Genomic DNA, 25,196 nt, shown 5'->3' on the forward strand with positions numbered 1-25,196 from the left:
AGCAGCGGAGACTTGATTGTATTGACGCGGGTGGTGTGGTATGACGCAGACGGAGACAGGCGACGGAGACAGACGAAGACAGACGAAGACAGACTGGCACAGCGACAGAATGAAACAGTAGAACGATGTCAACGCAGCAACGGCGGCAACAGGACAGCGGCGGAACAGTAGAACGATTCCAACAGCAACACGGCACTGCACAGCACTGCACCCTACTTGGACGCCCACCCGATCTGCTGGTTGCCCAGGTCAAACACCACCAGCGCCGCCTTGAGGGCCACGTCGCCAAAGATGGACCACGTCGAGAAGCTGTTCTGGATCCCCCCGTAGCAGTGCGTGCCGTTCCAGTTTGCATAGTTGAGGAACCTGCCCGGGATGGTAATCGTGGCGCCTTCGATGCCGTACGTCCAGTCGGGCAGCGTCAGGTTGCAGTCAAAGACGTATCCAAACGGACCCCACCTGAACTCGGCGCCCGGGACGCGGCCGTAGTAGGCGTGCACCTGCGCCACCGGCACCAGCAGCAGCGTGGTGCCCGTGTCGGCGACGGCCGTCGTCGTCGTGTGGTTGAACGGCCCGTCGCCCACGGCGTACCCCGACGAGTTGAACACCCACCACCCGCGGCTGGTGTCGACGACGGGCGTGTACGTGACGGGGCCCTTGTGCTCGCACTTGGCAATCTTGCCGAACCGGTACGTGCCGTCTGCGCGTGTCAGCCGCCGCGGAGCGCGAGACGAGACGTGCAACGGAACACTCACTCGCGTGGTAGTTGAGGTTGGCCGTGAAGAGCGGCTCGCGCAGGTGCGGCCTGGCCGTGTCCATGAACGTGAGCTGCGGCTTGGGCCTGACCGAGTTGTGGTCGCTGAAGCCCAGCCCGAGCAGCCCCGACGCCGGGTCCGACGTGAAGACGTCGCTGGCGTTGAGCGCCGTCTCCACCGCCTGGCCCGCGACGCGCAGCCCGCCGACGCTGACCGTGTCGATCCAGACGTTGCCCCACGACGTCGTGTGGTCGCTGTACGTCACCGACCAGTTGGCCCCGACCAGTCGCTCGGCGGAGCGGCTCTTTTCCGGGCTGTAGATGGCCTGGCCGTGGAGGATCTCGGGCGGCGTCTCGGAGCTAAACACCCAAAAGTCGCTCGAGCCCGTGTCGATGTTCATGACGACCCTCTGCGGCGGCGTGCCGATGAGCACCTCGGCCACGTACTCGACGTCGTACTTGACGGGCGTCGCGACCACGGTCCCGGTCCCGGTCCCGCCGGTGTCCCGCTTGTCCAGCGCGCCGAGCGCCGCCGCGAGCGGCTCCGGGAGCGGCTGCCCGTACTTGAGGTAGGCCCTGGCGAGCGCCCGCGGGCCGTCGGGCACGTGGGTGGGGTTGTGCGTTGTGCGGATGACGGCGCCGGAGCCGGAGCCGGGGCCGGAGCCGGGGCCGGAACCCGGGGCAGCGTTGACGCCGGCCAGCGCAGCGAGCAGAGCAAGAGTCCTCATGGCGGACGTTGCAGGTGGACAAAACCGTGGACAATCGGGTTGGACGTATATCACAATGTAACACCAGCGAGAGCTGTGGCACTGTGCCGCTCAGGCTGGACGGGCGCCGCTCTTTATGCCGCCAATTCGCACGGCGTGCTGTCAAATGCAGCAGGAGCTTCAGGTGTTCACGCCATCGGCACTTGCCATCTGGCTTACTCACGACGCCTCCGGCCAGACGCAGGTCGCGCAACGCATGGCTCGCAAGCAGGAAGCTGGATGCGAGTGCGATGAGTGAGCGACGCGCGACAGGCGGCTTATACGGGAATTGCTTGTAGGCGCGAGCTGCTTGATCAGGCAGGTCGTGGGCCAACGACATTGGAATCCATTTGTACGTGGCGAGCAACGCATGCCTTGGAGCGTCCAAGCCGCCACGAGAAGTTTGCACTTTGGCATCGATGTGGCCATCACTCGTGCAAGGTCGAGGCGCTGCGTCAGGCCGATCGGGTAATGATGTGCAGTAGCGCAACGGCATTCTGCCGCCCGGATACCGTACCCGGGCCAGCTTACACGTCTTACGCCTCGTCAACCCCTCACGACGCCGCATAAACACCATCATTGACCATCATGGACGACTGGGTGGCGCTCTCCAAACCGCACGGCGGCCTCGCGGACCGCATCCGCAGGGTGCGGGCCGACCTGGGCGACCTCGACGACTTTTACCGCGTCTCGGTGGCCCCGTCGAGGCACGCGCGCCTGCAGCGCTTCTACGCCGACGAGCTCGCGTCGCTGGCGGCCGTCGAGTTTGGCGCCCTCGACCAGCAGGAGCGCGTCGACTACATCCTGCTCAAGAAGCACCTGCAGCGCGGCGCCCGGCAGCTGCGCGCGGCGCGGGAGGCGCTCGACGGCTTCCGGGTGCTGCTCCCGTTTGCCGACGCCGTCGTCGCCCTCTGCGAGCGCAGGGAGCACGTCGAGCCCATGGACGCCGAAACGACGGCCCGGCAGCTCGACGGCATCGCGGCGTCGGTGGCGGCCGTGGCGAAGCGGGTGCGCGCCCACGAGGTCCGCGTCAGCAAGACGGACGCGTACCGGGCGTCCAAGGTGATTCGCGAGCTCCGCGGCCACCTCGAGGAGCTCCACGGCTTCTACGCGTCCTACGACCCCCTCTTCGACTGGTGGTGCGCGACGCCCTGGCGCGCCGCCGACGCCGCCCTCGCCGACTACCTGCCGCTGGTCGAGACGGCGCTCGCGGGCCTGCGCGACGACGGCACCGGCGACATCATCGGCGAGCCCATCGGCCGCGCGGCGCTGCTGCGCGAGCTCGAGGCCGAGGTGCTGGCGTACTCGCCCGAGGAGCTGGTGCGCATCGCCCGCGAGCACTTTGCCTGGTGCGAGGCCGAGATGCGGCGCGCGGCGCGCGAGCTCGGCTTCGGCGACGACTGGAAGCGCGCCATGGACGAGCACGTCAAGACGCGGTCGGCGCCCCCCGGCGGGCAGACGCAGCTGGTGCGGAAGCTCGCGCGCGAGGCCGCCGACTACGTGCGCGCGCACGACCTCGTCACGGTGCCGCCCGTGGCCGAGGAGACGATCCGCATGTTCATGATGAGCCCCACGGCGCAGCGCGTCAACCCCTTCTTCCTCGGCGGGCCCGCCATCATCGTGTCGTACCCGACGGCCGACATGGGCTACGGGCTCAAGCAGATGGTGATGCGCGGCAACAACCGCCACTTTTCCAAGGCGACGGCCTTTCACGAGCTGATCCCGGGCCACCGCCTGCAGCTCTTCATGGCCGCGCGGCACCGCAGCCACCGCCAGCTGTTCCAGACGCCCTTTTTCGTCGAGGGCTGGGCCACGTACTGGGAGCTGGTGCTGTGGGAGCGCGGCGATTTCTTCACGTCGCCCGAGGACCGCATCGGGACGCTGTTTTGGCGCATGCACCGGTGCGCGCGCATCGTGCTGTCGCTGGGCTTCCACCTCGGCGACGTGCAGCCGCAGGAGTGCGTCGACCGCCTGGTCTCGTGGGTCGGCCACGAGCGCGCGACGGCCGAGGGCGAGGTCCGCCGCTGGCTCAACGGCGACTACCCGCCGCTGTACCAGTGCGGCTACCTGGTGGGCGCGCTGCAGCTGCACGCGCTGCGCCGCGAGGCCCTCGAGGGGGGGATGGCCGAGCGCGACCTCAACGACACGCTGCTGCGGTGCGGCGCGGTGCCCCCGGAGCTGGCGAGGGCGGCGGTCATGGGGACGGAGCTGGACGAGGAATACGAGGCGCGCTGGCGCTTCTACGCGTGGGGGAGGTCACAGTCGGACTCGTCTTTACAGTGAGGTGCAGGTCACAGCGGACAGTCGTCTTCTGTCAGCCCGTGAGCCTTGCTCAGCAGTTGGCAGTCCAGTCTGACGTCTCAGGCAACCACCGCGCCTTTGTCGGTTGCGCATCGAGGCCATGCACAGCCCGGGTCACTCGTACGTAGACATCTCAACAATCCTTGGCAAGCTACTACAAATGAAATTAAGCGTCCTCGTCCTCCTCCAACAGCCCCATGCCGCTGTCGCGCCCCTTAAGCCGCGTGCTCGACCGCCGCGCCAGCTTGCCCGCGAAGAATGTCCCCGGCCGCGCGACGACGACGGGCTTGTCCGGGCCCGCGACCTCGCCTCCGTCCTGGCCTGCGTCCTGGCCCACGACAAACGCCTGGCTCATCTCCAGCACGCGCCGCAGCTCCGCCCGCATGGCGTCCATGGCCTCCTTGGCCCGCGCCCGCTCCTCCGCCATGCGCGACTCCATGCCCGTCCGCTCCTCCGCCATCCGGGCCTCCATGCCCGCCCGCTCCTCGAGCCGCCGCGCGCGCATCGTCTCGTGCGCCGCCCGCAGCGCCTCGTTGACGCGGTCCACCTCGCCGCGCAGCTCCAGCACCCGCGCGTCCCGCAGCGCCAGCGCCGCGCCGTGCCGCCGGTTCAGCGCGACGACGTGCCGCGTCGTGGCGTCCTGCACGTCGCTCAGCTCCCGCCGCAGGCCCGCCGTCTGCCGCGCCGCCTCCTCGAGCCGCTGCTCCAGCGCCGCCGCGTCCGCCCGGCTCGTCGACAGCGCCTCGTCGTGCGCCGCCGCCGCGTCCCGCGCCTCGCCCTCGACGCGCTCCACCAGCCGCTCCAGCTCCGCCATGTCGCGCGCGTACCCGTCCACGGCGCCCTTGAGCCGCTCGTTGCCCACCTCGAGCTCCCGGACGCGCTCCCGCTGCTCCTCGACGGCCCGCTCCGCCGCCTCCATGCCCGCCCTGAGCCCGTCCATGGCCGACACGCGCGCGTCCAGCTGCTTGCGCAGCGACTGCTCGATCTCGTGGTACTCGTCGATGGAGGCCTCGTCCTCGCGCGCCCGCGCCGCCAGCGCCCGCAGCCGCGTCAGCAGCAGGTCCAGCACCTCGGCCCCGCGCGACGTCAGCGGCAGCGCAATCTCCCCCGGCGTCAGGTACTCGAGCTCCAGCCGCGCCGCCCGGAGCCCCGACGCCAGCGCCGCCACCATCTCCCCCGCGTCGGACCCGGGGAACCCGAGCTCGTTGATGCCCGCGCTGAGCTGCGCGAGCGCCGCCGTGCGGTCCGACATGGCCCGCGCGAGGCGCTGCACCCGCTGCTCCAGCGCCTCGAGGGGTGGTCCCGCGGCGTCCTCGGGCGTGGGCGTCATGGCCGACGCGACGTGCCCGGAGACGCGCGCGTAGAGGCCGCGGTACGAGTCGAGCGTCGCCGTCAGCTTGGACACTTCGAGGTTGAGCGACGCGAGCTCCTCGTCGAGCTGCTGCCTGGCGGGGTCAGGGAGGCAAGCCTGCACGCCGGTCTCCACGCCGACGTACGCAAAGCCCGGTGAGCCCTGCGGCGTGCGGGACCGGAGCGACTTGCCACGCGCGCACGGCGTCGGCACGTTGGGGCTCGTGGCCGGCGGCGTCGGAAACGAAGACCGCGCCCTCGACGGCGTGCTCGCCACAAACTGCGCCATGGTCGCGTCGCCAAAGTGGTCGTCGTCCATGGCATCCGTCAAGTCGTCGGAAAACGGGTCGTCGCCCGGGGTCCAGTCGCGGCGCGCGCGGTCGGGCGTCACCGCACCCGGCGGCGTGACCGCCTCCCGCCTGCGCAGCTCGTCCCGGAGGTCGTCAATCTGTCGCTCCAGCCCCCAGATGCGCTCCGTGTCGATGACGACGGTCGCGTTCTGCAGCTCGTAGATTTCGCGGTCGCGGGCCGCCACCTCGGCGCGCAGGCGGTCCACGTGCGCCCGCACGCGCCGCTCGTCGTGCCGCTTCTGCTGCTCCAGCTTGTTGAGCAGGTCGCGCAGGTTGCCGCGGCGGATGCGGCGCTCGACGCGGCCGTCGGCCGTCTGGTGCAGCGGGGGTGCTTGCGTGCCGCCGCCGCGCGATGTGGTGGATGAACGGCGTTTCGGTGTGGTGAGTGAAGTGCGGCGGATAAACGGCGTGAGGCCGGACGGCGCGCCCGATGCCTCGCCCAGCGGTCCCGGGTCGGAGAAGCGCACCCTGCGCCTGGGCGTCTTGGGTGCGGGTGTAAGCGCAGGCGCAGCGGCGGGCTCCGTCTTGATGCTGCGACGCGGCCGCCGCAGCGCAATCGGCACGTCGAGGTCGGCCATGTTAAGGTGTCCTTGTGGTGCGAGGTCGAAGCAGAGCAGCCGCAAACAGCTGCAGGTCGCAAACAGGTCGACGTGTGCGTACGTACGAGCGAGGTAAACAGGCGACGTCGCGGCCGGCGCGTCGTGCAGCGTCGTGAGGCAGACCCCGGTCGGTCCTTGTTTACTTATTGCCTAGCCGGGTATAGCGGCCGGCCCGCGGCCCGTGTCCGCTCGGCGCAGCCAACCGCTGTGCGGGTCGAGTGGGCCGAGCCGTGAATGCGGCGCAGTGAATCGGCGGGGACGATTCACGGTGTCACTGTTGACTGTCGACGCACAAGCCCGCAGGGATGCATGATTCGATGGGATGGTCTCGCCGCCTGCTTTGCGTTTGTTGCTTTTTGCGGCTCAGCGCCAATGCCGACATGATCTGGACCGTCGCACATTACAGCAACGGCGGCTGGCTGCAATGGTGATTGAGCGTGCCCTCGCGTCAGGAGAATTAGCCACTGCTCGGCGAAACGAATGCCTTGCGGAGCGCTAGGCAAACGCGACGCCGCAGCCACTGCCTCTACATCGTGAGGCAGACGCATGTTACACTGAACGGCCTGGTTCCGCATTGACATTGCACAATCTGTCATATGGCAGCGGCCGACGGATGCTTCAACGTAACAGTCACATTGCTGGACAGTCCAGGTGTTTATAGATGCTCAACCCCTACCAGCTTCCCCTGCGCGATCCAGCCCGCCGGGCCGCGCTTGAATGCGTACACGTTGTCCTTGCCCGCCGCAAACACGTACCCCTCATCCGTCGCCCCCATGGCCTGGAACCCGCCGCGGATCCGCCCCTGTCCGCTTCCCGACCCGATGCGTCTCTCGAGGATGCCGTCTGCGTCCAGCGTGAGCAGCATGTAGCCGTCGTCGAACCGGACCAGGCTGATTTGTCGCGGCGACTGCGCGGTATGTGCGGTGTCTAGGGTAGTCAGCACTGCATATGCACGTCCTTGAAACTCCTCAGTGTCCTGAGTCCTGAGTCCTGAGTCCTCACCTCTTTCCGTCTGCGCGCACCGCAGCTTGGCCTGCGACCTCTCCCCCGTCACGCACTCGTACCCCAGGCGCCCCCCGTCGTCCTCGAGCGCCAGGTAGATGGTCGACGCGTTGGACCTCCAGTCGCCCGCCACGGCCAGGCACGTCGACGCCGTCTGCCCCGTCACGGCGCGGGCGAGGGGCGCCGCGGCAAACGTCTCCCACCTGGCGTCGCCGTCGTCGGGGTCGCCCGCCAGCGCGAGCCGGACGCTGCCCTCGGCCGTGACGTACGCGACGACCAGCGACGCGGCGCCCTGCTCCCCGCCGTGCCAGGCGGCCGACAGCGGGGAGCCGGCGGACGCGGTGACGGCCGCCGACGAGCCCGCCGTCCACTGGCCCGGCGCGGCCTCGAAGACGTGCGCCACGGCGCCGTGGGCGTCAAAGTAGACGACGTGCACGACGCCCTCGTTGCTGGCCGCCGCGGCGAGGGGCGTGCCGTGCCGGGGCGGGGGCGAGGCGCCCAGCGTGTCGGCGAGGCGGTACTGCGACCGGCCGCCGGCGTGCCACTCGGTGACGACGAGCCCGCCCTGGTCGTCCTGCCAGAGGACGACGCGGCGGTTGCCGGCGAACGCGGCGGCCACCTTGGATGTGCCGGAGGGGGGGTACGTCGGCGTGGGTGTGGAGGTGGAAGTAGACGTGGAGGTAGACGTGGAGGTAGACGTGGAGGTTGTCGATGTGGAGGTGCTGGTCGATGAGGTGTTGATGGATGTGGTGGATGTGATGGCAGACGTGGAGATTGTGCTGGATCCCGAGCTTGACGGCGCACTATGCGTCTCGAGGAGCGAGGACAGAAGCGCGCCCAGATCCTGGCTCGAGGCCGGCGTGTGTATCGACAGACTCGTCTCCGCCGCCGCCGCCGACGACGACGGCAACGGCGCCGCACTCGACTGCCTCACATGCCCGTCGCGGCTCAGCACCACGCCCAGCACCACGGCCGCGGCCACCACCACAAACGCCGCCGCCGCGACGGCCGTCCAGAAGCAGCGCCGGCGCTGGTACCACCGCGGCTGCTGGTCCGCAAAGTAGTAGTGGTTGACGCACTCGGACACGCGCGGGTCCGGGGCGGCGGGCATGCCGGGCTTGGGCATCTCGGCTGTCCACGGCAGGGTGCGAGCGCGTTCGTGTGCGTTCATGTGCGTTTACGATGTTCACGGAGTGCGCTTACAGAGTACGTTTGGAGTATCTGACGTCTCGAGGTTGTAGCTCTGCCTGTGGATTTATACATGCGCTGCCCGCGTTACGTTGCTCATCATTGCTGCTAACGTTTGCCAGATCCCGCGGCACGACCTCGTGAGAGCCTGTGTGACCGAGTCACAGTGCCGACGTCTTTCGTCGATATCGCGTCAACACCAACAGGCAGCACATGTAGACTACGTCCACAACGCCACGCCCTCACCACGCCGCACGCCGCACGCCGCACCGTCATGACATCAGCGACGTGTTCATCGCGCCCATCACCGTAAACACCTCGTCCCCGCACGCGCCCGTCCACCACGGGCACCGCCGCAGCTGCACCAGCGTGCCGTTGCGCAGCGCCAACACGATGCGCGACTGCATAAAGGCGAAGCCCGCCAGGTCCCCCAGCCCGTCGGCCAGGTGCAGATCCATGGCCGCCGTGCAGTTGTCGTCCCGCCAGTATGCCTCCCAGTACCGCCCGCCGCCGAGGAACCCCGTCACCGACGCGCGCCGGTCCGGCTCGTTGTCGAGCACCAGCTCCGCCATCTGCAGCGGCTTGGGCGCGTCGCGCACCCGGTCCCGCAGGTGTTCGTCTGCGGGTCAGGTCAGCGTCAGGTCAGCGTCAGCGGTGGGTGATGGGCGATGGGTGATGGGAGGCAGCGAGATTCCGTACCCGAATATGTAACCGCCCGGCTCCAGCACTGCTGCGCGTACGGCGTGCCCGACGGGACGCAGGTTTCGAGCGCCACGCCGTCCGCGTCCCACAGGATCCGGATCGTCGCCACCACCGCGTTGCCCGCGCTCACGTACGTCGAGGCGTTGGCCGCCATCTCCTCATACGTCCCCAGCGCCAGGCCCGCCAGCAGTCCGGGCGAGCCCATGCTCTTTGCGCCGTTCTCCAGCTGCACCCGCTGAAACGTCCACCTCGTCTGGTCAAAGGGCGCCTCGCGTCGCAGCAGCCCCAGCGTGTTGTTCTTTTGCTCGTCCCAGTACAGCACCGCCATGGCCGGGTGCTGCTCGTGCGCCTCGGCCGGCGTCGTCATGACGGCGAGCGCCCGGCCGTCCGCCACGTACGCCTGCGCGCCGTCGCCGGGGCCGTCGGTCGAAAAGGCGTCGTCGAGGATCCACGCGCCGCGCCCGTCGCCCGCGCGCACGACGTGCTGTATGAGCCGCCGCTCGTCGAGGTAAAACACGTGCAGGTCCGGCGCCTCGCCAAACGGCTGGATCCGGATCGGCGTGCCCAGCAGCGGGCTCGGCAGGCGCGGCACCCGGCTGGCGAGCGCAAAGGCCTCCGAGACGTTCCCGTGGCACTCGACGACGACGAGGGCCCCCGTCGTGTCCTGGAACGCCACGGCATGGTCGAGCGTCCCGTCGGCGGCCGTCTGGCTCCACGCGCCGAGCTGCGACGCCGCGTGCGCGAGCGCCCCCGTGTCGCGCGCCCGTGCCGTCTTGCGCGTGGCCCGGAGCCCGAGGACCGCCCCGACGACGGCGCCGGCAATGACCAGCACGGCCGCGGCGAGACAGCCCAGCAGCAGCTTGCTCTTGAGCCGCCGCGCGCAGCCACGCGGCCCGTTGGTCGACTCGTCCGAGCCGTCGGCCTCCCAGACGGACCGCGGCTGCGAGAGGGCCGAGGGGGGCGGCCGTGGAGTGGGCGCGTACAACGGCAGTGGCTTGCATGGAAGTGGATTGCGTTTCGAAAGCGGCTTGCGTTGAGGGGGGTTGTAAAGCGGAAGAGGATTGGGGAGCCGCCCTGATTGCTGCGAAAGGGCCTGCTTCGACGGCTTCGAGACTGGCGTGTTGAGGGCGCCGCACACGATGGCGTCGCAGACGGCCCGTCTCAGCGCGGCAACGCTCGCGTCCTCTGCTTCGTACATGGAGGCGATGCATGGGGTGATGCTTGCGAGCGCAGGAAGTGCACTCGACACCTCGACGCCTCGACGCCCTTTGTCCGCGTGGTCCGAGCCGCGCCATGTGGTCACTGCCGTTCGTCTGACAATGGGACGGCATGCTAGTGAATTTATTACCGTCCGGCCATTTCCGGCCATTTGCGGCCATTTGCGCGCCAATGGAGGAAAGGGCACCGCGGCCTCCTGCGACGGCATGGAGACGTGCAAGTGAGGGCATCGCCAGTCGTGGGCTGGGCGGTGGATCGGATGACTCATCCAGGTCAAGACCGTCCGCAGACGGAAACGGCAGTCGGCTTGCTTCCACGAGCTGACGCCACCGCATCACGACCGTAGCTCATTCATCACTCGCGGCGAAACCGATCACGACCTTGGCATTCATCACTCGCGGCGCGCATCACCACCGATCGACCTTGACTCATTCATCACTCACGGCGAAAACCGGTCACGACCTTGGCATTCATCACTCAATCACGGCTCACCGCACACCTCATCACGGCTCACATCACCACCGCATCACGACCCACGACATCACCCACCACTCACGATACATCGCCACGACACCACCATGTCCTAATGTCCGCCCGCAAGGTCAAGTTTGTGGCGTCGGATCCCGCGCGCGGCGGCCTGCCCGTCAAGCGCAAGCAGGTGCAGCAGGCGTGCGCGTCGTGCCGCCGCAAAAAGGCAAGTCCTGTGCGCCGCCCCGAGACTCGAGCTGACCGTCGCAGAGGCGCTGCATCCACGCCGAGGGGGAGCCCGAGGCCGACGACGACGCTCCGCCGCTGTGAGTCGACCCGTGAGCGATGCTGCCAACCCAGCTCCCCGCTGACCGAGCAGGGCGAATGCTTCCTCCACGTCGACGCCGCGGCGCGCCGACGCCTCCAAAGATGCGTCTGACACGCGTCCCCTGGGCGACGGGCCGGCGTCCGACGCCTCGCACCCCTTTGGCGACAGACCAGTATCCGACATCACGCCCTTGGACGGGCCCGAACCACCCCCCAAGCCCACGCATCGCTTCGTCGGCGACCTCAACCCCGAGGGCATGTTCCTCGAGGCCACCACCACCACGGCCCCCCAAAAGGGCGACGTCGGCATCTGGCTCTCGGCCGCCTCGGGCCAGCCGTCGCAGTTCATCACGGCGCGCCCGCCCGCCGTCATGGACCGCTTCCTGCTGCCGTTTGTGCGCGAGCACTGCCTGTCGGCGCTGCCGCCCGACGACGCCTTCTGGCGCTTCCGCGACGTCTTTGCGCAAAAGATCCACCCCATCTTCCCCGTGGTCCCCGAGGCCGTCCTCAACGGCCGCTTCCTCAACCCGTGCCACGTCGTCCTGCGCCAGCTCGTCTGCCTCGCCGCCGGCGCCGACCCCGACATGGCCCCCCACCTGCGCCTCCAGAACCGCGGCGCCGCCCTCCTCTCGCCCCACGACTTCTCCCAGGCCCTCTCGTCGGCCGTCCGCGCCATCCTCGAGACCAGCATCATCACCGACCGCGTCCTCCACATCCAGGCCCTCGTCATGCTCTCCCTCTTCACCCAGCCCACCTGCCCCGAGGAGGCCGACCTGCCCGCCCAGCTCGGCGGCCGCGCCATCCACCACATCCAGACCCTCGGCCTCCACCTCCTGCGCTACGACGCCCCCAACTGCGACGACCTCAACAACCTCTTTTGCGCCGTCTGGGCCCTCGACCGCCTCAACGCCGCCGTCTACGCCCGCCCCTGCCTCATCCACGAGCGCGACATTGGCGCGGACCTCGACGCCTGCATCCGCAAGCGGCCCCCCTGCTTCCGCCTTTTTCTATCTGTCGTCCAGTGGCTCGACCAGGTCGTCGAGCTCTACCGCCCCGGCCCCAGCGCCGAGGCCGGCCTCGAAAAGATTTCCTACATTGACCTGCCCGTCCTCGAGGCCATGATTGTCCACGCCGACGCCCTCGCCGTGCCCTCGCCCCTCATCGGTAGCCGCCCCCATCTCTGCCTCCCCTCCTCCCGCTTTATCTCGACCCATCTCTGCCTCCCCTCCCTCCTCCTCCCGCTCCCATCTCGACCCATCTCGACCCATCTCTGCCTCCCCTCCCTCCTCCTCCACGCTTCATCTCGACCCGCTGACCTTCCCCTGACCTCCAGCCACCATCGAAACCTTTTACCACGCCGTCATCATCCTCTCCTGCCGCCTCCCCCGCCCCGGCACCGTCCCCGCCGCCTCCACCCTCCCGCCCCCCTCCGCCAACGCCCGCCGCTCCCTCGCCGCCGAGCGCATCGCCTGCGCCGTCCCCCGCGACCACCTCTCCTCCGTCCCCTTTGTCCCCTACGCCGTCTCCCTCGCCCTCAGCGTCGAGTACCGCAAGATGCGCCACAGCCGCCTCCCCATGTTCCGCGCCCGCGCCATGAACGCCTTTCGCCGCAACTGCGAGCTCCTCCGCCGCTTCGGCACCCACTTCTGGAGCGCCCGCGTCGTCGCGGGCCTCGGCGAGCGCGTCCTCAAGGAGATGGAGCGCGCCGCCACCACCCTCGCCCGCGACGCCAGCCCGCCCCCCGCCCGCCCCCCCGACGACCCCACGCCCCCTACCCTCGCCATGAACTCGGCCCTCGCCATGGACAACTCCGTCGACTTTTCCCTCATCGACGCCGTCTCCGGCCAGGACGTCTTTGGCCACATCGACCCCAGCTTCGATCTCGATGCCGTCGAGGACGCCCTCGAGGCAAATCTCGACATTGGCCTGCCCCTGAACTGGGGCGACTGGGGGCAGTTTGCGGCCTGACTATTGGGCCGTGCTGTATATTACTAGTCACTTTAATCATATCTTGGTCGTGCGTTTTGCGTCTCGTTGCTCGTGTTGCAGTTGTGTTTATATATTGGCGGCGGAGCGAGAGACTAGTAAATGAGCCGGCCATCTGGGATGTTAAGCCCCACCGCCTGCTTGATCCAGCCCGCCCACTAGTTAGTGCGTTCCCGGAATGAAATTGCCTTCTTCGGCATGTGGAGCTCCAAGACTGCATCCATGATTCGGCAGCGCCGAGGAGGCATGTCTCGTGTCTAAATCGACATGTTGACGGAAGCCGATGGCAGAAGATGTATCACAACCCATTTGGTCTTTATGATCCGGGGTGAAGCGCGAGACTGTTCGAAGCACGACAGAGGATAGCCGACCATTGACACTGGCGAGTTCTTGATCAGGGTAGCGTCACGCTATGGCGTCATGCGAAGCGTTGCAGTGTCAAACTTCAGCTGCCCTTGCGCTCAACACCCCCGACGAGCAGACCCGTTAAGCACTCACCTTATTGTAAAGGGGTTCGTCTGCCAGGAGCTCTTTTGAGTGGTCTACGTAAAACGGCGGAATCCCGGTCTATAAGCGCCCAGAGAGCGTTGCGCTCACCGCTGTAGCCAGCAGCTGTCTGCAGCTGGCAGGTGCCCTACTAACTGTCCGAGGACGCTATAGCACTACCGATTCATTCACAGGTCGACAGTCTCTCTGGGTGCCGCTGACTAACCTGCACGTGAGGCTGCAAATTTTAACTATAAATTGACCTCGAATGCCTCCAGGCTCAACTCCCATTTTCTCTGCACTACACCCACTCGTGCACACACACACACACTCCTCCCCGTGTCTCTGTCTCTCGCCTTCTTCAAGCAAGCCAGCATTCAGCTTTACTTCAAGTACGCACAACATGAACAACAACATGAACAACCAGAGTCACGAGAAGTGCGCATTCTGCCACGAGACCACCCATCCACTCCGTCTTTGCATGAAGGCAGACAAGCAGACGGGCTTCATCCACGGCTGTGCTGTGTGCAATGAAATTCACCCCATGGGGAACTGTCCTGACTACCTGGCCTTGAGCCCGGAGGCCCAGTATAACCTCGTCGTCCTGGGCCGCGGACGCATGCCGCCACTCGATGTCGACGAACGCTGGACCCGGACCGTCGCCAGATACGATGCCCAGGCCTCTGGGCCCCTGCCGGCGCCCGAGTTTCTTCCCTGGACTAGGGACTTCACCATCAAATGGATCAGCGACATCGATTCGAACAACATGAAGCGGGCCATTATAGACAGGTTCTACCGCTTTGGCGAGCGCGCCATACTTCCTGTCGACCCCTTGACGAGGACCCTCGCGGTTGCTTGGCGCACGGCATCCGTCGGTTTTTCCCTGCGGCGCATTGGCAAAGCTTGCGCAGACGCCTCGGAGAATAACAACCGCACCTGAATCAGGGTAGAGGGATGGGACGCATCGTGGGCGAATCCGGATGGTGGGGAGAAGGAAGGACCGAATTCATTTTTGGAAGGGTGAAGTGAGGACCGGATTCATTTTGGAAGGGTAGAAAATCAAATGATACGCTCCCAACTCGTTATACTTGTCCCACTCGTCCTACAGACATGAACGTTTCGTGCCAGTCGTTCTCGCCCGCGAGTCAGGCCTGACGGACGTTGCAATAAGCTTCGTCTTGGCAGTGGAATGGAACTAACGCGCGTCCGTCGTCGGCCAGTGGGGAAACGGCAATACAACGCCGCATTCGAGACATCAAGTGATGTGGAGTCGTGGTTCTCCACTTGGACATTGAGACAAGGAGCCGGACGTCCGATCCAACGCCGAATGACGGAGACGCCATTGGCGCGGTCTGACACATCCCACTTTTCAACGCCCGACGACCTGTGACCGTTTGGTCCGTGACGACGCACAATCATCGTAGCGGCAGAGAACAACCTCGCCATGTCGCCGCTGTCGCTTCGCCTGGTCGGCGCCGCCCGCGGTCGGATGGCGCTGCGCCCGCGGACGCCGCAGTTGCGGATGCAATCGTCGTCGGCATCGTCGGCATCGTCAGCCAAGACGTCGGCCCCGCCTGCTGCCGCCCCGAAACCCACGCCGGCTGATCCCTCGGCCCCCACGACGGCCACTGCGAGTACCGTCAAGGGTGCCTCTACGACACCCCTCTGGCGGCGCCTCGGACTCATCACGCGCGCCGTCGATGGGTATGCCAACTCGCAGCGGAGGCGACCCTACACGACGCAGCTCATCGGCGCCTTCTTTATCTACCTCATTGCAGACCTGAGCGCGCAGCGCATCGGCGGGCGCGAGCATGATCCGGTACGGACGGGACGGACAGTTCTAATCGGGCTTGTTGCTGCCATTCCGCACTTCAAATGGTAGGTTCCCCGATTCATGTGCCGACTGCGGCTGACGTCCTAGGTTCGTGTTCCTGTCGCGCAACTTCAACTACACGTCGCGAGCGGGATCCATTGCGACCAAGGTGCTCGTGAACCAGGCCGTGTTCGCGCCAACGTTCAACACATACTTTTTCGGGGCGCAGGCGCTGCTGTCGGGCGAGGACCTGGCGGCGACGGGCCAGAGGCTGCGCGATACGCTGCCGCCGAGCCTCGTCAACTCGTTCAAGGTGTGGCCGGCGACCATGGCTATCGCGTTTACGTGGCTGCCATTCGAGTTCCGCGCCATCTTCTCGGGCTGCGTCGCCGTGGGCTGGCAGACGTACCTGAGTTACCTTAACCGGCAGGCGGAGCTGCGGGAGGGTGCACGGGCAAAGACGGAGGCAGAGGCAAAGATGGAGGCACAGGTAGCCGCAGTAGCATGACTTACGATAGACCATCCTTTCCGCTATATGTTCACAGCCTGCAAATAGATGAATTGGCACTTAGCATGTCGACTGTATCCGTCAGGGGCGCAAAACTGATCAAAGTAAACGTCCAATGAACGACCGGCAAAAATGAACGACAGCAACAACAGCAACGTCAGAGAGGGGGGCAACAGGGGACACTAGGGGCACGGGGGGCACGGGGGGCACGGGAGACACGGGAGACACGAGGGGAACGGGGGAACGAAGGACACAGAGGACATGGGGCCGCAGGGGGCATGAGGGGCATGACGGACATAGCGGACACGGGGCACAGCGGACACGGGCGACGGCAGCGGGGACAGACACAGACGCGACGTGAGATGCACTTGAAGGATGTGATGCAACGACTAGACTACCATGACACGCTCCCGCCGCCACCGTCCAAGGGCGCCTCGCCGTCGAACAAAGAGTCGTGGGCGAGCTTGACGAAGCAGCACTTTGGCAGATTGACGAGCCTCTCGTGAATGTCCCAGCCGTCGAGGGCGGGGTCCAGGGGCAGGAAGCAAAACTCCCACAGCAGCAGGGCGGCGGTCGTCTTCAACTGGAGGAGAGCCTGCTTCTTGCCAAAGCAGCGCCTGGGGCCGACGGAAAAGGCGAGGGTCGGGCCGGCGTGGGGGTCAAAGGAGCCGTCGGGGCGCAGCCAGCGGTCGGGGAGGTAGAGCTCGATGTCGTGGTCGGGCCAGGAGGCGGCGGGGGCGGCGTCGAGGGCGGATCCGAGGGCGGGCTCGGTGAGGGAGGGGCCGGTGAGGGGGATGACGACGTCGGTGCCGCGGGGGATGGGGTAGCCGTGGATGTGGGTGTCGCAGGTGGCGGTGCGGACGATGAGGGTGGCGACGGAAGCGCAGCGCAGCGTCTCCTCGAGGACGGCGTCGAGGTAGGGGACGGGGGCGGAGGAGAGCTCGGCGAGGGTCGGGGGGCGGCGGTCGCGGCGGGCGGCGGGGTGGGCGTCTCGCAGGGCGCGGCGGAGGCGGGCCTGGACGTGCTGGTGGCGCGTCATGTGCTTGATCCACCAGGCGAGGACGGCGGCGGTGGTGTCGTGGCCGGCGAGGAGGTATCCGAGGACCTGGGCCGGTCAGCAAGACACGCACGAGGGCCGATCAGCTGGGTCAGTGCAGGGGTAGTTTGGTGCACGAGACTTGCCTCGTCGCGGATGGCTGGAGAGTAGAAATCCGGAGGGCGTCCTGCCCGGCGGGCGGCCATCTTCTCGCGCCAGAGCAGCTGGTGGAGGGCGCAGTCGGGGACGTGCTTGTCGGCGGCGAGGGTGTCGAGGCAGCGCTCCGTCTGGCGCCTGAGGAGCCGGCGGCGGTGCCAGTGGGCGCGGGCGTGCCTGGGCTTGAGCAGGGCCAGGCGCTGGGCGAGGGCGGGAAACGGGCTGGCCTGGGCGACGGCAATCATGTCGGGGATGTCGAGGAGGGCCTCGGCCTCGGGGTCCTCGGGGGCGGGGGGGAAGCGGGCGGGCTCCGCGTCGGCCGGGGCGGAGCGGCGGGCGGCGGCGAGCTCGGCCCTGAGCGACGACCTGGACTCCTCCATGCCAAAGGCGACGCTCGAGATCATGTCGAGGGTGGCGAGGTGCAGGTCGCGGCCGGCGGCAAAGGGGCGGCCGGCGGCCTTGTGGCGCTTGGTCCGCCACAGCTCGACGAGCAGGGCGGCCTTTTCGTAGACGCGGGGGGCGGCGACCTGTGGACGTCAGCGGCCGGCAGCCAGCGGCCAAGGCGCGACACGGCATACCTCTTGCAGGAACCACGGCGACATGAGGTCGCGCAGAATCTCGCGGTGCAGGCGGAAGCGCGGGTCGCGCGACTCCATGGTGAAGTGAAAGGCGGGCGCGGTGAGGCCGACGCACTCGCGGTTGCGGGAGCCGCGGTCGAACTCGCGGGCGCGGCGGGCGCAAATGTCGACGGCGGTGCGGTAGTCGGACACGATGACGGCCGGCCGGCGAAAGGGGAACAGAAAGGCCTGCGACAGGGGCGCGCCGTGCTCGCGCGGCTGGCTCCAGATCCACTGGCGGCGGTATCGGGCGGAGCGCATGGCCCCGAGGTCGCCCAGGACGCGCCGGGCCGCCGCGGCATTGTACGGGATGCCGGGCAGGGGCCTCGGGAGGGCGGCGCGGTAGACGGCGAGGGCGACGAGGGCCGATGCCAGCACGCAGAGGCAGGCCAGGGCGGTCACGGCCATGTCGTCGGCGTTGGAGGGCAGACGCCCGGAGGGACGCGATGCCCGCGAGGGGTATATATCGCACATGTGTGCCACAGATACACGGCCCGCATCGCTCGCCAGGCGTGAGTCGCCGACCAGACTGGTGGCCCCCACGATGATGTGCCGCGTCGCGGGTTGCGATGGAGCTGGCGGCCCGCAGCCTGGCAGCCACGGGGCCGCCCGCCAGTCATTGCTCTGCGGGCATTAGGACAATGGATCTCGGCGTGCGGGTGCGCTTCAGATCTGCGAGGGCTGATGCAGTGGGAGCGCATAATCAGCACCAACCACGGCGTGGTCGCACCGATGCGGCGGGAGCGCAGAAAGCACAGACAATCGCGGGCATGGTCGCACACGCAACCGACGCGGTCCGATCGAGTCTTGTGCGCCGTGTCGCGGCGATGGCGCCGATACGATGCCGTGCGACGCATTGTCCGGCGGCGTCCAGCCCCGGCGACGTCCAGCCCCGGGGCACTCCACGCAGGGTCCAAGCATCATTGTCAGACAAGCGGATGCGTGCGTGCAGAATCGGGCTGGTCCGTGTGTTGGCCCGGTGTTGGTCGCGTTGTGTAGCGAGACAAGTGCGCGGTGCAACCGGGACCAACGCATGCAAGTCAATGATGCTGTCAATAGCCCGCATGGCATTGTGCTGGTCGGCCGCAGCGACTCTATCGCCGACGCGGCCGGCGTCGAGATGCCGCGTGTCCGTCGCACGCTCGACGGCGATGAGGTCGTGACGGGCTCGGCAAATGCAGCGTGGCGCTGACCAACAGAGTCTGACCAACAGCCCGTCACGGCCAACGGGGGCAGGGCCGGGACGGCCGTCGTCTGTGACTGGCCGCTCAACGCAGGCTCGGGTTGGTGAACGCAGAGGTCAAGCAGCGGCTGTCAGATCTCTGCTCGGTGAGGACGGCGAGGACACGCAGCTGCGGCGGACATTGTGCGACGCCACGACGGACCAATGCCATACCGAGCTGACATGGCCGTGATGCGGTGACGGCACTCGTGAGGACCGCAGACGATGTCAAGGACTCCAGACGGGCCAGCTGCCCATGGAGCAAGGAATGTCGGTTCGGCGCCGTGCCGGGACGCCTGCCGGGACGCCTGCCGGGACGCCTGCCGACCGCCGAGTTAGCGTCGATCCAGACGGCAACGCATGGCCAGGTACTGACCGCCAACTGAGTGCCCGTCTCAGGCGAGCCGACCCGTCGGCCGAGTCAGACACCAGATCAGATCGTGCGCGGTTGACGCCCACGTGCGTGACGTGACTGACGCCGTCGCAGATTGCGTTTGCGGCCACGTGGCGGGCCGGCCTTTCGGACGCTGGGCAGTCGCTGAGCAAGGACGGCACGGAGCCAAAAACGCATTGTCGAACGCGACGTGCCTGGACATTGTGGTGTTGTGGCTGAGGGACGGGCCGGAGATGCAAAGTCAGGGCGGAGTCGCAGCCACAGCGGCGTACTTGTACCAGCGGGTCCACCAATTGCAGAGCTGGGTCGACGCTTCATGTCCGAGCATCGGGCAGCGTGCCATCGCCTCAAAAGCTCACGCTCAAGCTCAAGCTTCAAGGTGGCATGCAACTGCGTGATGCCCCGGATCTGACTGCGACGAGTTACACCCGAGGGCGATCCGCGGACGCTGCCGAGGACGCTGCCGAGTGTAACCTGCCAGCACCCCGCATGTCTGCACGTCTGCCGCAACGCAACGCAGCGTCAAACCTTCAATGTCGAGACTCGTCACCACACTGTCAGGCGCGGGCATGGCGCTCCGGAACCTGTTTTCGACGGGCGCGTCGTACCGACTGCTGCCCCAGGACGCTGCCCAGGATGCTGAACAGGACGCTTCCCAGGCTGCCCAGGCTGCCCAGGACCCTGACGGGCCGCACCACACACCACACGACATGCAGTGCGACAGACACGGCAGGCCTACGGACGGCGGGCACGACGGGCGAGACAGGCGCGATGCGGCGGCGCTGATGCTCATCAGGCTGGGCCGCTCGCCGGACGAGCGCGTCACCGTGTCGGCGGCCGACGACGCGCGCATCCTCCGGCGCATCGACGTGGCGCTGCTGCCGCTCATGCTGTCCGTCTACTTCCTCCAGGCGCTCGACAAGGCGACGCTGTCGTACGCGTCCATCTTTGGCCTCATCGACGACACGCACCTCGTGGGCGACCAGTTCTCGTGGCTCGGCAGCATCGTGTCGGTGGCGCAGCTGGCCATGCAGCTGCCCATCGCGCTCGCCCTCGTCAAGCTGCCCATCGGCAAGTTCACGAGCGCCATGGTGCTGCTGTGGGGGCTCACGCTGGCGGGCATGGCGTGGGCGCGCGACTTTGGCCAGCTCATGGCCGCGCGCTTCCTGCTCGGCGCCTTCGAGGCGAGCGTCGGGCCGAGCTTCGTGGCCATTACGCAGATGTGGTGGAGGAGGAGGTACCCGTCTGCCCCCCCTTCTGCTACGGACGGCACACTGACTCGAGCAGGGAGCAGACGCTGCGGATCGGCTCGTGGTACTGCATGAACGGGCTTACCTGGGTCGTGAGTGCGTCGCACCGAGCGGCGGGCAGTGCTGACGGGCCCAGGTCGGCAGCCTCTTGACGTACGGGCTCGCGAGCATCGAGTCGCACATGCGGCCGTACCAGGTGCGTCCTCCTCTGCCTGCAATCCCCTGTCTCTGGCTGACCAGCAGATCATCTTCCTCTTCTTCGGCGTCGTCACCGTCGCCGTCGCCGGGGCCATGTTCCTGTGGATGCCCGACTCGCCGACCGAGGCGCGGTTCCTCAGCGACGACGACAAGGTGCTCGCGATCGAACGCCTGCGCGACAACCAGATGGGCGTCATGTCGCGGGAATGGCGGCGCGCGCACTTTGTCGAGGCGCTGCGCGACGCCAAGACGTGGCTGTGGTTCGCCACCGTCTTTTGCATCTCGGTGCCGTCCAACGGCATCTCGACGTTTGGCCCGCTCATCATCCAGTCGTTTGTGTCGGACCCCTTCCGCACCATGCTCTTCAACGTGCCCGTCGGCGTGTCGCACGTCGTCGCCGTCTCCGCGAGCGCGTACGTGGCCATGAGGTGGAAGCGCAAGGGGCCCGTCATCGCGCTGCTGTGCGTGCCGCCGATGGTCGGGCTGGCCGTACTGCTGCGCTACCCCCACGACGCGGCGCACCGCGGCGTCCTGCTGGCGGGCTACTTTTGCCTGTCGACGTTTACCGGGATCAGTGAGCCGTCCCGTCGCCTGCCTGCCTGCCTTGTCTCTGCTGACGGCCCAGCGCCCCTGATATACTCGTGGTCGGCCCAGAACACGGCCGGCGACACCAAGCGCAAGACGACGTCGGCGCTCGTCTTCATCGGCTCGTCGGCGGGCAACATTGTCGGCCCGCTGCTCTTCACGCCCGACGAGGCGCCGGCGTACTCGCGCGGCATCCGCGCCAACCTGGCCCTCTTCGCCGCCGTCGTGGCCCTGGTCGGCCTCACGTCGCTGCACCTGCGGCGGCTCAACCGCGCGCACGGCCGCCGGCGGGTGGCGCTGGGCAAGAGCGCCGACGTGGCGGACCCGAGCCTCGAGACGGCCGCGGACGCGGAGCGCATGGGCGGGCCCAAGGGGGCCAAGGCGTTTGCGGACGCGACGGACCTGGAGAATGAAGACTTTGTGTTTGTGTATTGAGCACGTGTGTGCAGTAGAACTGCTCGACGTCCACCAAGGCGCAGACGGCGGCAGACGTAGGCGCTGCAGACGCAGCACAAGTAGACTGTAAATTACTAGTGACTACAGGGCAGATGTCGAAGTCCGCGCACGGCCAGCGCAGCAGCACCCCGCGTCTAGCTGCACCGCCTCTCGACGACGCAGCTTGTTGACCTGCCCCTCATCTCCCACGTCAACCACGCAGCGTCTAGCGACCTCCTATAGCATCAAGCACGTCGGACGCATCAATCTGTGACAATGGGTGAAGGCTTCCGATCGGTTGCCTACTTTGTCAACTGGTAAAGCACCTGTCCAGACACTCGACGTCGGCTGACCGGCAGGGCCATCTACGCTCGCAAGCACCGCCCGCAGGACCTGCCCGTCGAGAACCTGACGCATGTGCTCTACGCGTTTGCCAATGTGCGCGAGAGCGGCGAAGTGTACGGCCCGTACGGCCCCCCACGACCCGACGACGAGTCGCTGACGGTGCAGGTTCCTCACCGACACGTGGGCCGACACCGACATCCACTGGGAGGGCGACTCGTGGAACGACCCCGGCACCAACCTGTACGGGTGCCTCAAGCAGCTGAACCTGCTCAAGCGGCGCAACCGCAACCTCAAGGTGCTGCTGTCCATCGGCGGCTGGACGTACAGCGCCAACTTCAAGGGCCCCGCGGGCCGCGCCGAGGGCCGCGCCGCGTTTGCCAGCTCGAGCGTCGCGCTGCTCAAGGACCTCGGCTTCGACGGGCTCGACATTGACTGGGAGTACCCGCAGAACGCCGACGAGGCGCGCGACTTTGTCGAGCTGCTGGCCGCCGTCCGCGGGGAGCTCGACGCGTACGCGCAGCGGCTGGGCGGCGATGCGCGCTTCGAGCTGACGGTGGCGTGCCCCGCGGGCCCGCAAAACTACGAGCGCCTCGACGTGCCGGGCATGGACCGGCACCTCGACTTCTGGAACCTCATGGCGTACGACTACGCGGGCTCGTGGGACCAGGTGAGCGGGCACCAGGCGAACCTGTACGCGGACGCGGGCAACCCGGGGTGCACGCCCTTTTCGACCGCGGCGGCCGTCGACTTCTACACGGGGCGGGGCGTCGCGGCGGACAAGATTGTGCTCGGCATGCCGCTGTACGGGCGGGCGTTTGAGGACACGGACGGGCCGGGGCGGCCGTACCAGGGGGTCGGCGACGGCACGTGGGAGCGCGGCGTCTACGACTACAAGGCGCTGCCGCTCGAGGGGGCGAGCGAGGCCTACGACGAGGCGGCGGCGGCGAGCTACTGCTACGGCGGGCGGACGCTCGTCAGCTACGACACGCCGCGGGCGACGCGGGCCAAGGCCGACTTCATCAAGCAGCGGGGGCTCGGCGGGGCCATGTGGTGGGAGAGCAGCGCGGACAAGGCGGACGAGAGCCTCATCGGCACGGCGGTGCAGTGCCTGGGGGGGCTGCAGCGGCGGGACAATTGCATCACGTACCCGGACAGCAAGTACGACAACCTGAGGGGGGTTGAGTGCTAACTTGCGAGCACAAAGTAACTACAACCTTTCCATTGAGGGCCGAATGGCACTGGGAATGCCTGATTTGGCAATTGGTGCACAAAAGTACGCTGCACAGTCTAGTCGTGCAATGATTCAGTGGACCCCACGTGACTCCAATGGCTGCACGCAGAGCCCGCAAAAAAATTCAGCAGGCGAAATTTCGAGCCAGAGGAATCTCGAGCGAATGCGAATTGAGCCTCGAGCACTCGACCGACACGCCCGACCGACATACCTGCTCAGGCACCATGTCGCACATCGACTACGCCCTCTTCGAGGCCCCCGTCGGCTATGCCGTCTTCAAGGTGGTGCACCAGGCGGACGCGGTCGGCCTCAAGTTGAAGGAGGTGCAGGAGGCCGCGACGGACCTGGCGCGGTTCGGCAAGATGCTCAAGCTGGTCAACTTTACGCCGTTTGAGTAAGTGGAATGGACGGCTGCCCCGAGGAGATGACGGCTGACCAGGCAGTGGCCACGCGGACGCGATCCACAACATCAACGAGGTGTCCGAGGGCATGTGCACCGACTTCCTCAGGTCGGTGCTGGAGCTCAACCTGCCCAAGACGAGCGGCAAGAAGAGCAAGGTGGTGCTGGGGGTGACGGACCGCAACCTGGCGGGGGCCATCAAGGGCGAGTTCCCGGGGCTCGAGTGCGAGACGGGCGACACGAACCAGGTGGTGGCGGACGTGATGCGGGGGATCCGGCTGCACGCGGAGAAGCTCATCGAGGGCCTCAACGCGGGGGACATTGAGAAGGCGTGCCTGGGCATGGCGCACGCGTACTCGCGGGCCAAGGTCAAGTTCAGCGCGACGCGCAACGACAACCACATCATCCAGGCGAGCGCCATCATCGACACGCAGGACAAGAGCCTCAACCAGTTCCTGATGCGGGTGCGCGAGTGGTACGGCTGGCACTTCCCCGAGCTGGTCAAGATTGTGTCGGACAACCTGACGTACGCCAAGCTGGTGCTGGCGATTGGCAACAAGAAGACGCTGACGGACGAGCGGCTGCACGACCTGGCGGCCATTGTGGGCGGCGAGGACGGCAACAAGGCGCAGGCCATCATCGACGCGGCCAAGGTGTCCATGGGCACCGACGTGTCCGACGAGGACATGCAAATCATGCTCGGCCTGACGCGCAACGTGGTGCGCCAGGCCGACGCCCGCGGCCAGACGTCGGCCTACCTGCAGCAAAAGATGAGCAGCGTCGCGCCCAACCTGCAGGCCCTCATCGGCACCACCGTCGGCGCCCGCCTCATCTCGCAGGCCGGCTCGCTCAACAACCTGGCCAAGGCCCCCGCCTCGACCCTGCAGATCATGGGCGCCGAAAAGGCCCTCTTCCGCGCCCTCAAGAGCAAGAGCAACACCCCCAAGTACGGCATCATCTACCACAGCAGCTTCATCGGCAAGGCCTCGCCCCGCGACAAGGGCCGCATCTCGCGCTACGTCGCCAACAAGTGCAGCATGGCCTGCCGCATCGACAACTTTTCCATGGAGCCCTCGACCCGCTTCGGCGAGGCCTTTAAGGAGCAGGTCAACGACCGCCTCGAGTTTTACGCCACCGGCAAGAAGCCGCTCAAGAACGCAGACGTCATGGTATGCTCCTCGCATCACGCTCTTTTCCTCGTTGACACGCCGCTAACCCCTCGCAGAAGGCCACCATGGCGTCGCTCGGCCAGGACGAGGACATGGCCGACGCCCTCGACGCCGACGCCGAGCCGGCCGCCGAGAGCAAGGGCAAGGACAAGAAGGACAAGAAGGACAAGAAAGACAAGAAGGACAAGAAGCGCAAGCGCGAAGAGGCGGCGTCGCCCGTCAAGTCCGAAAAGAAGAAGCGCAAGTCCAAGGCCGCGGACGAGTAGGCCGAGGTCACGGCGACGCGCCTGCAAACGTGCTTGGGTCTGCGCTGATTGGGTTTGGAGTTGGTCTGGCTGGCGTTATGGCATGTTTTGGGCC

General features: G+C 67.1%; 12 protein-coding genes across 13 annotated transcripts; 7 read left to right on the top strand and 5 right to left on the bottom strand.

Annotated features, from left to right (window-relative positions):
* Positions 1–212: 212 nt before the first annotated feature.
* JDV02_003882 (uncharacterized protein) lies at positions 213–1,482 on the bottom strand (the record flags this gene model as incomplete). The annotated part of the gene is made up of 2 exons (XM_047985055.1): positions 213–700; positions 756–1,482. 2 exons carry the CDS (start codon positions 1,480–1,482, stop codon positions 213–215), a joined length of 1,215 nt encoding a protein of 404 aa, XP_047841030.1.
* Positions 1,483–2,088: 606 nt separating this feature from the next.
* On the top strand, positions 2,089–3,783 carry JDV02_003883 (uncharacterized protein; the record flags this gene model as incomplete). The annotated part of the gene is made up of 1 exon (XM_047985056.1): positions 2,089–3,783. One exon carries the CDS (start codon positions 2,089–2,091, stop codon positions 3,781–3,783), a length of 1,695 nt encoding a protein of 564 aa, XP_047841031.1.
* Positions 3,784–3,876: 93 nt separating this feature from the next.
* JDV02_003884 (uncharacterized protein) lies at positions 3,877–6,368 on the bottom strand. The gene has a single exon (XM_047985057.1). It carries the CDS (start codon positions 6,077–6,079, stop codon positions 3,968–3,970), a length of 2,112 nt encoding a protein of 703 aa, XP_047841032.1. The 5' UTR covers positions 6,080–6,368; the 3' UTR covers positions 3,877–3,967.
* Positions 6,369–6,755: 387 nt separating this feature from the next.
* Positions 6,756–8,228, bottom strand: JDV02_003885 (uncharacterized protein; the record flags this gene model as incomplete). The annotated part of the gene is made up of 1 exon (XM_047985058.1): positions 6,756–8,228. One exon carries the CDS (start codon positions 8,226–8,228, stop codon positions 6,756–6,758), a length of 1,473 nt encoding a protein of 490 aa, XP_047841033.1.
* A 115-nt stretch (positions 8,229–8,343) lies between these two features.
* JDV02_003886 (uncharacterized protein) lies at positions 8,344–10,190 on the bottom strand (the record flags this gene model as incomplete). Its single annotated transcript, XM_047985059.1, has 2 exons — positions 8,344–8,909; positions 8,990–10,190. 2 exons carry the CDS (start codon positions 10,188–10,190, stop codon positions 8,563–8,565), a joined length of 1,548 nt encoding a protein of 515 aa, XP_047841034.1. The 3' UTR covers positions 8,344–8,562.
* A 308-nt stretch (positions 10,191–10,498) lies between these two features.
* On the top strand, positions 10,499–13,026 carry JDV02_003887 (uncharacterized protein). 2 transcript variants are annotated; one of them, XM_047985060.1, is made up of 4 exons: positions 10,499–10,904; positions 10,949–11,004; positions 11,058–12,169; positions 12,339–13,026. In XM_047985060.1, exons 1-4 carry the CDS (start codon positions 10,797–10,799, stop codon positions 12,971–12,973), a joined length of 1,911 nt encoding a protein of 636 aa, XP_047841035.1. In that variant the 5' UTR covers positions 10,499–10,796; the 3' UTR covers positions 12,974–13,026. The 2 variants fall into 2 exon arrangements, with proteins under 2 accessions (XP_047841035.1, XP_047841036.1); XM_047985061.1 differs by having other exon boundaries at positions 10,499–11,004.
* A 756-nt stretch (positions 13,027–13,782) lies between these two features.
* Positions 13,783–14,518, top strand: JDV02_003888 (uncharacterized protein). The gene has a single exon (XM_047985062.1). The coding sequence runs from the start codon at positions 13,881–13,883 to the stop codon at positions 14,415–14,417; it is 537 nt and encodes a 178-aa protein (XP_047841037.1). The 5' UTR covers positions 13,783–13,880; the 3' UTR covers positions 14,418–14,518.
* A 321-nt stretch (positions 14,519–14,839) lies between these two features.
* JDV02_003889 (uncharacterized protein) lies at positions 14,840–15,858 on the top strand. Its single transcript, XM_047985063.1, has 2 exons — positions 14,840–15,355; positions 15,399–15,858. The coding sequence occupies exons 1-2, from the start codon at positions 14,922–14,924 to the stop codon at positions 15,796–15,798; spliced, it is 834 nt and encodes a 277-aa protein (XP_047841038.1). The 5' UTR covers positions 14,840–14,921; the 3' UTR covers positions 15,799–15,858.
* Positions 15,859–16,082: 224 nt separating this feature from the next.
* Positions 16,083–19,222, bottom strand: JDV02_003890 (uncharacterized protein). Its single transcript, XM_047985064.1, has 4 exons — positions 19,206–19,222; positions 17,569–19,137; positions 16,981–17,517; positions 16,083–16,903 (listed from the first exon to the last, which is right to left on the bottom strand). The coding sequence occupies exons 2-4, from the start codon at positions 18,079–18,081 to the stop codon at positions 16,193–16,195; spliced, it is 1,761 nt and encodes a 586-aa protein (XP_047841039.1). The 5' UTR covers positions 18,082–19,137; positions 19,206–19,222; the 3' UTR covers positions 16,083–16,192.
* Positions 19,223–19,756: 534 nt separating this feature from the next.
* Positions 19,757–21,691, top strand: JDV02_003891 (uncharacterized protein; the record flags this gene model as incomplete). Its single annotated transcript, XM_047985065.1, has 5 exons — positions 19,757–20,460; positions 20,511–20,565; positions 20,610–20,669; positions 20,717–21,245; positions 21,297–21,691. 5 exons carry the CDS (start codon positions 19,757–19,759, stop codon positions 21,689–21,691), a joined length of 1,743 nt encoding a protein of 580 aa, XP_047841040.1.
* A 276-nt stretch (positions 21,692–21,967) lies between these two features.
* On the top strand, positions 21,968–23,225 carry CHT4_1 (Chitinase; the record flags this gene model as incomplete). Its single annotated transcript, XM_047985066.1, has 3 exons — positions 21,968–22,008; positions 22,051–22,149; positions 22,202–23,225. The coding sequence occupies 3 exons, from the start codon at positions 21,968–21,970 to the stop codon at positions 23,223–23,225; spliced, it is 1,164 nt and encodes a 387-aa protein (XP_047841041.1).
* A 266-nt stretch (positions 23,226–23,491) lies between these two features.
* Positions 23,492–25,102, top strand: nop56 (Nucleolar protein 56; the record flags this gene model as incomplete). The annotated part of the gene is made up of 3 exons (XM_047985067.1): positions 23,492–23,661; positions 23,711–24,836; positions 24,893–25,102. 3 exons carry the CDS (start codon positions 23,492–23,494, stop codon positions 25,100–25,102), a joined length of 1,506 nt encoding a protein of 501 aa, XP_047841042.1.
* Between the last annotated feature and the right edge of the window lie 94 nt (positions 25,103–25,196).

The sequence above is a fragment of the Purpureocillium takamizusanense genome, chromosome 3, assembly GCF_022605165.1.
Source record: "Purpureocillium takamizusanense chromosome 3, complete sequence".
Lineage (NCBI taxonomy): Eukaryota > Fungi > Ascomycota > Sordariomycetes > Hypocreales > Ophiocordycipitaceae > Purpureocillium > Purpureocillium takamizusanense.

What these genes read in the sequence shown, in the direction of transcription:
- JDV02_003884 (XM_047985057.1), bottom strand. Translation starts at nt 6,079, where the DNA reads ATGGCCGACCTCGACGTGCCGATTGCGCTGCGGCGGCCGCGTCGCAGC.
- JDV02_003887 (XM_047985060.1), top strand. Translation starts at nt 10,797, where the DNA reads ATGTCCGCCCGCAAGGTCAAGTTTGTGGCGTCGGATCCCGCGCGCGGC. An exon ending in GACGACGACGCTCCGCCGCT is followed by an intron (nt 11,005 to 11,057) that starts GTGAGTCGACCC and finishes CTGACCGAGCAG; the next exon opens with GGCGAATGCTTCCTCCACGT. An exon ending in CGTGCCCTCGCCCCTCATCG is followed by an intron (nt 12,170 to 12,338) that starts GTAGCCGCCCCC and finishes CCTGACCTCCAG; the next exon opens with CCACCATCGAAACCTTTTAC.
- JDV02_003888 (XM_047985062.1), top strand. Translation starts at nt 13,881, where the DNA reads ATGAACAACAACATGAACAACCAGAGTCACGAGAAGTGCGCATTCTGC.
- JDV02_003889 (XM_047985063.1), top strand. Translation starts at nt 14,922, where the DNA reads ATGTCGCCGCTGTCGCTTCGCCTGGTCGGCGCCGCCCGCGGTCGGATG. An exon ending in GCCATTCCGCACTTCAAATG is followed by an intron (nt 15,356 to 15,398) that starts GTAGGTTCCCCG and finishes CTGACGTCCTAG; the next exon opens with GTTCGTGTTCCTGTCGCGCA.
- JDV02_003890 (XM_047985064.1), bottom strand. Translation starts at nt 18,081, where the DNA reads ATGTGCGATATATACCCCTCGCGGGCATCGCGTCCCTCCGGGCGTCTG. An exon ending in CGCCGTGGTTCCTGCAAGAG is followed by an intron (nt 17,518 to 17,568) that starts GTATGCCGTGTC and finishes TGACGTCCACAG; the next exon opens with GTCGCCGCCCCCCGCGTCTA. An exon ending in CTCCAGCCATCCGCGACGAG is followed by an intron (nt 16,904 to 16,980) that starts GCAAGTCTCGTG and finishes TGACCGGCCCAG; the next exon opens with GTCCTCGGATACCTCCTCGC.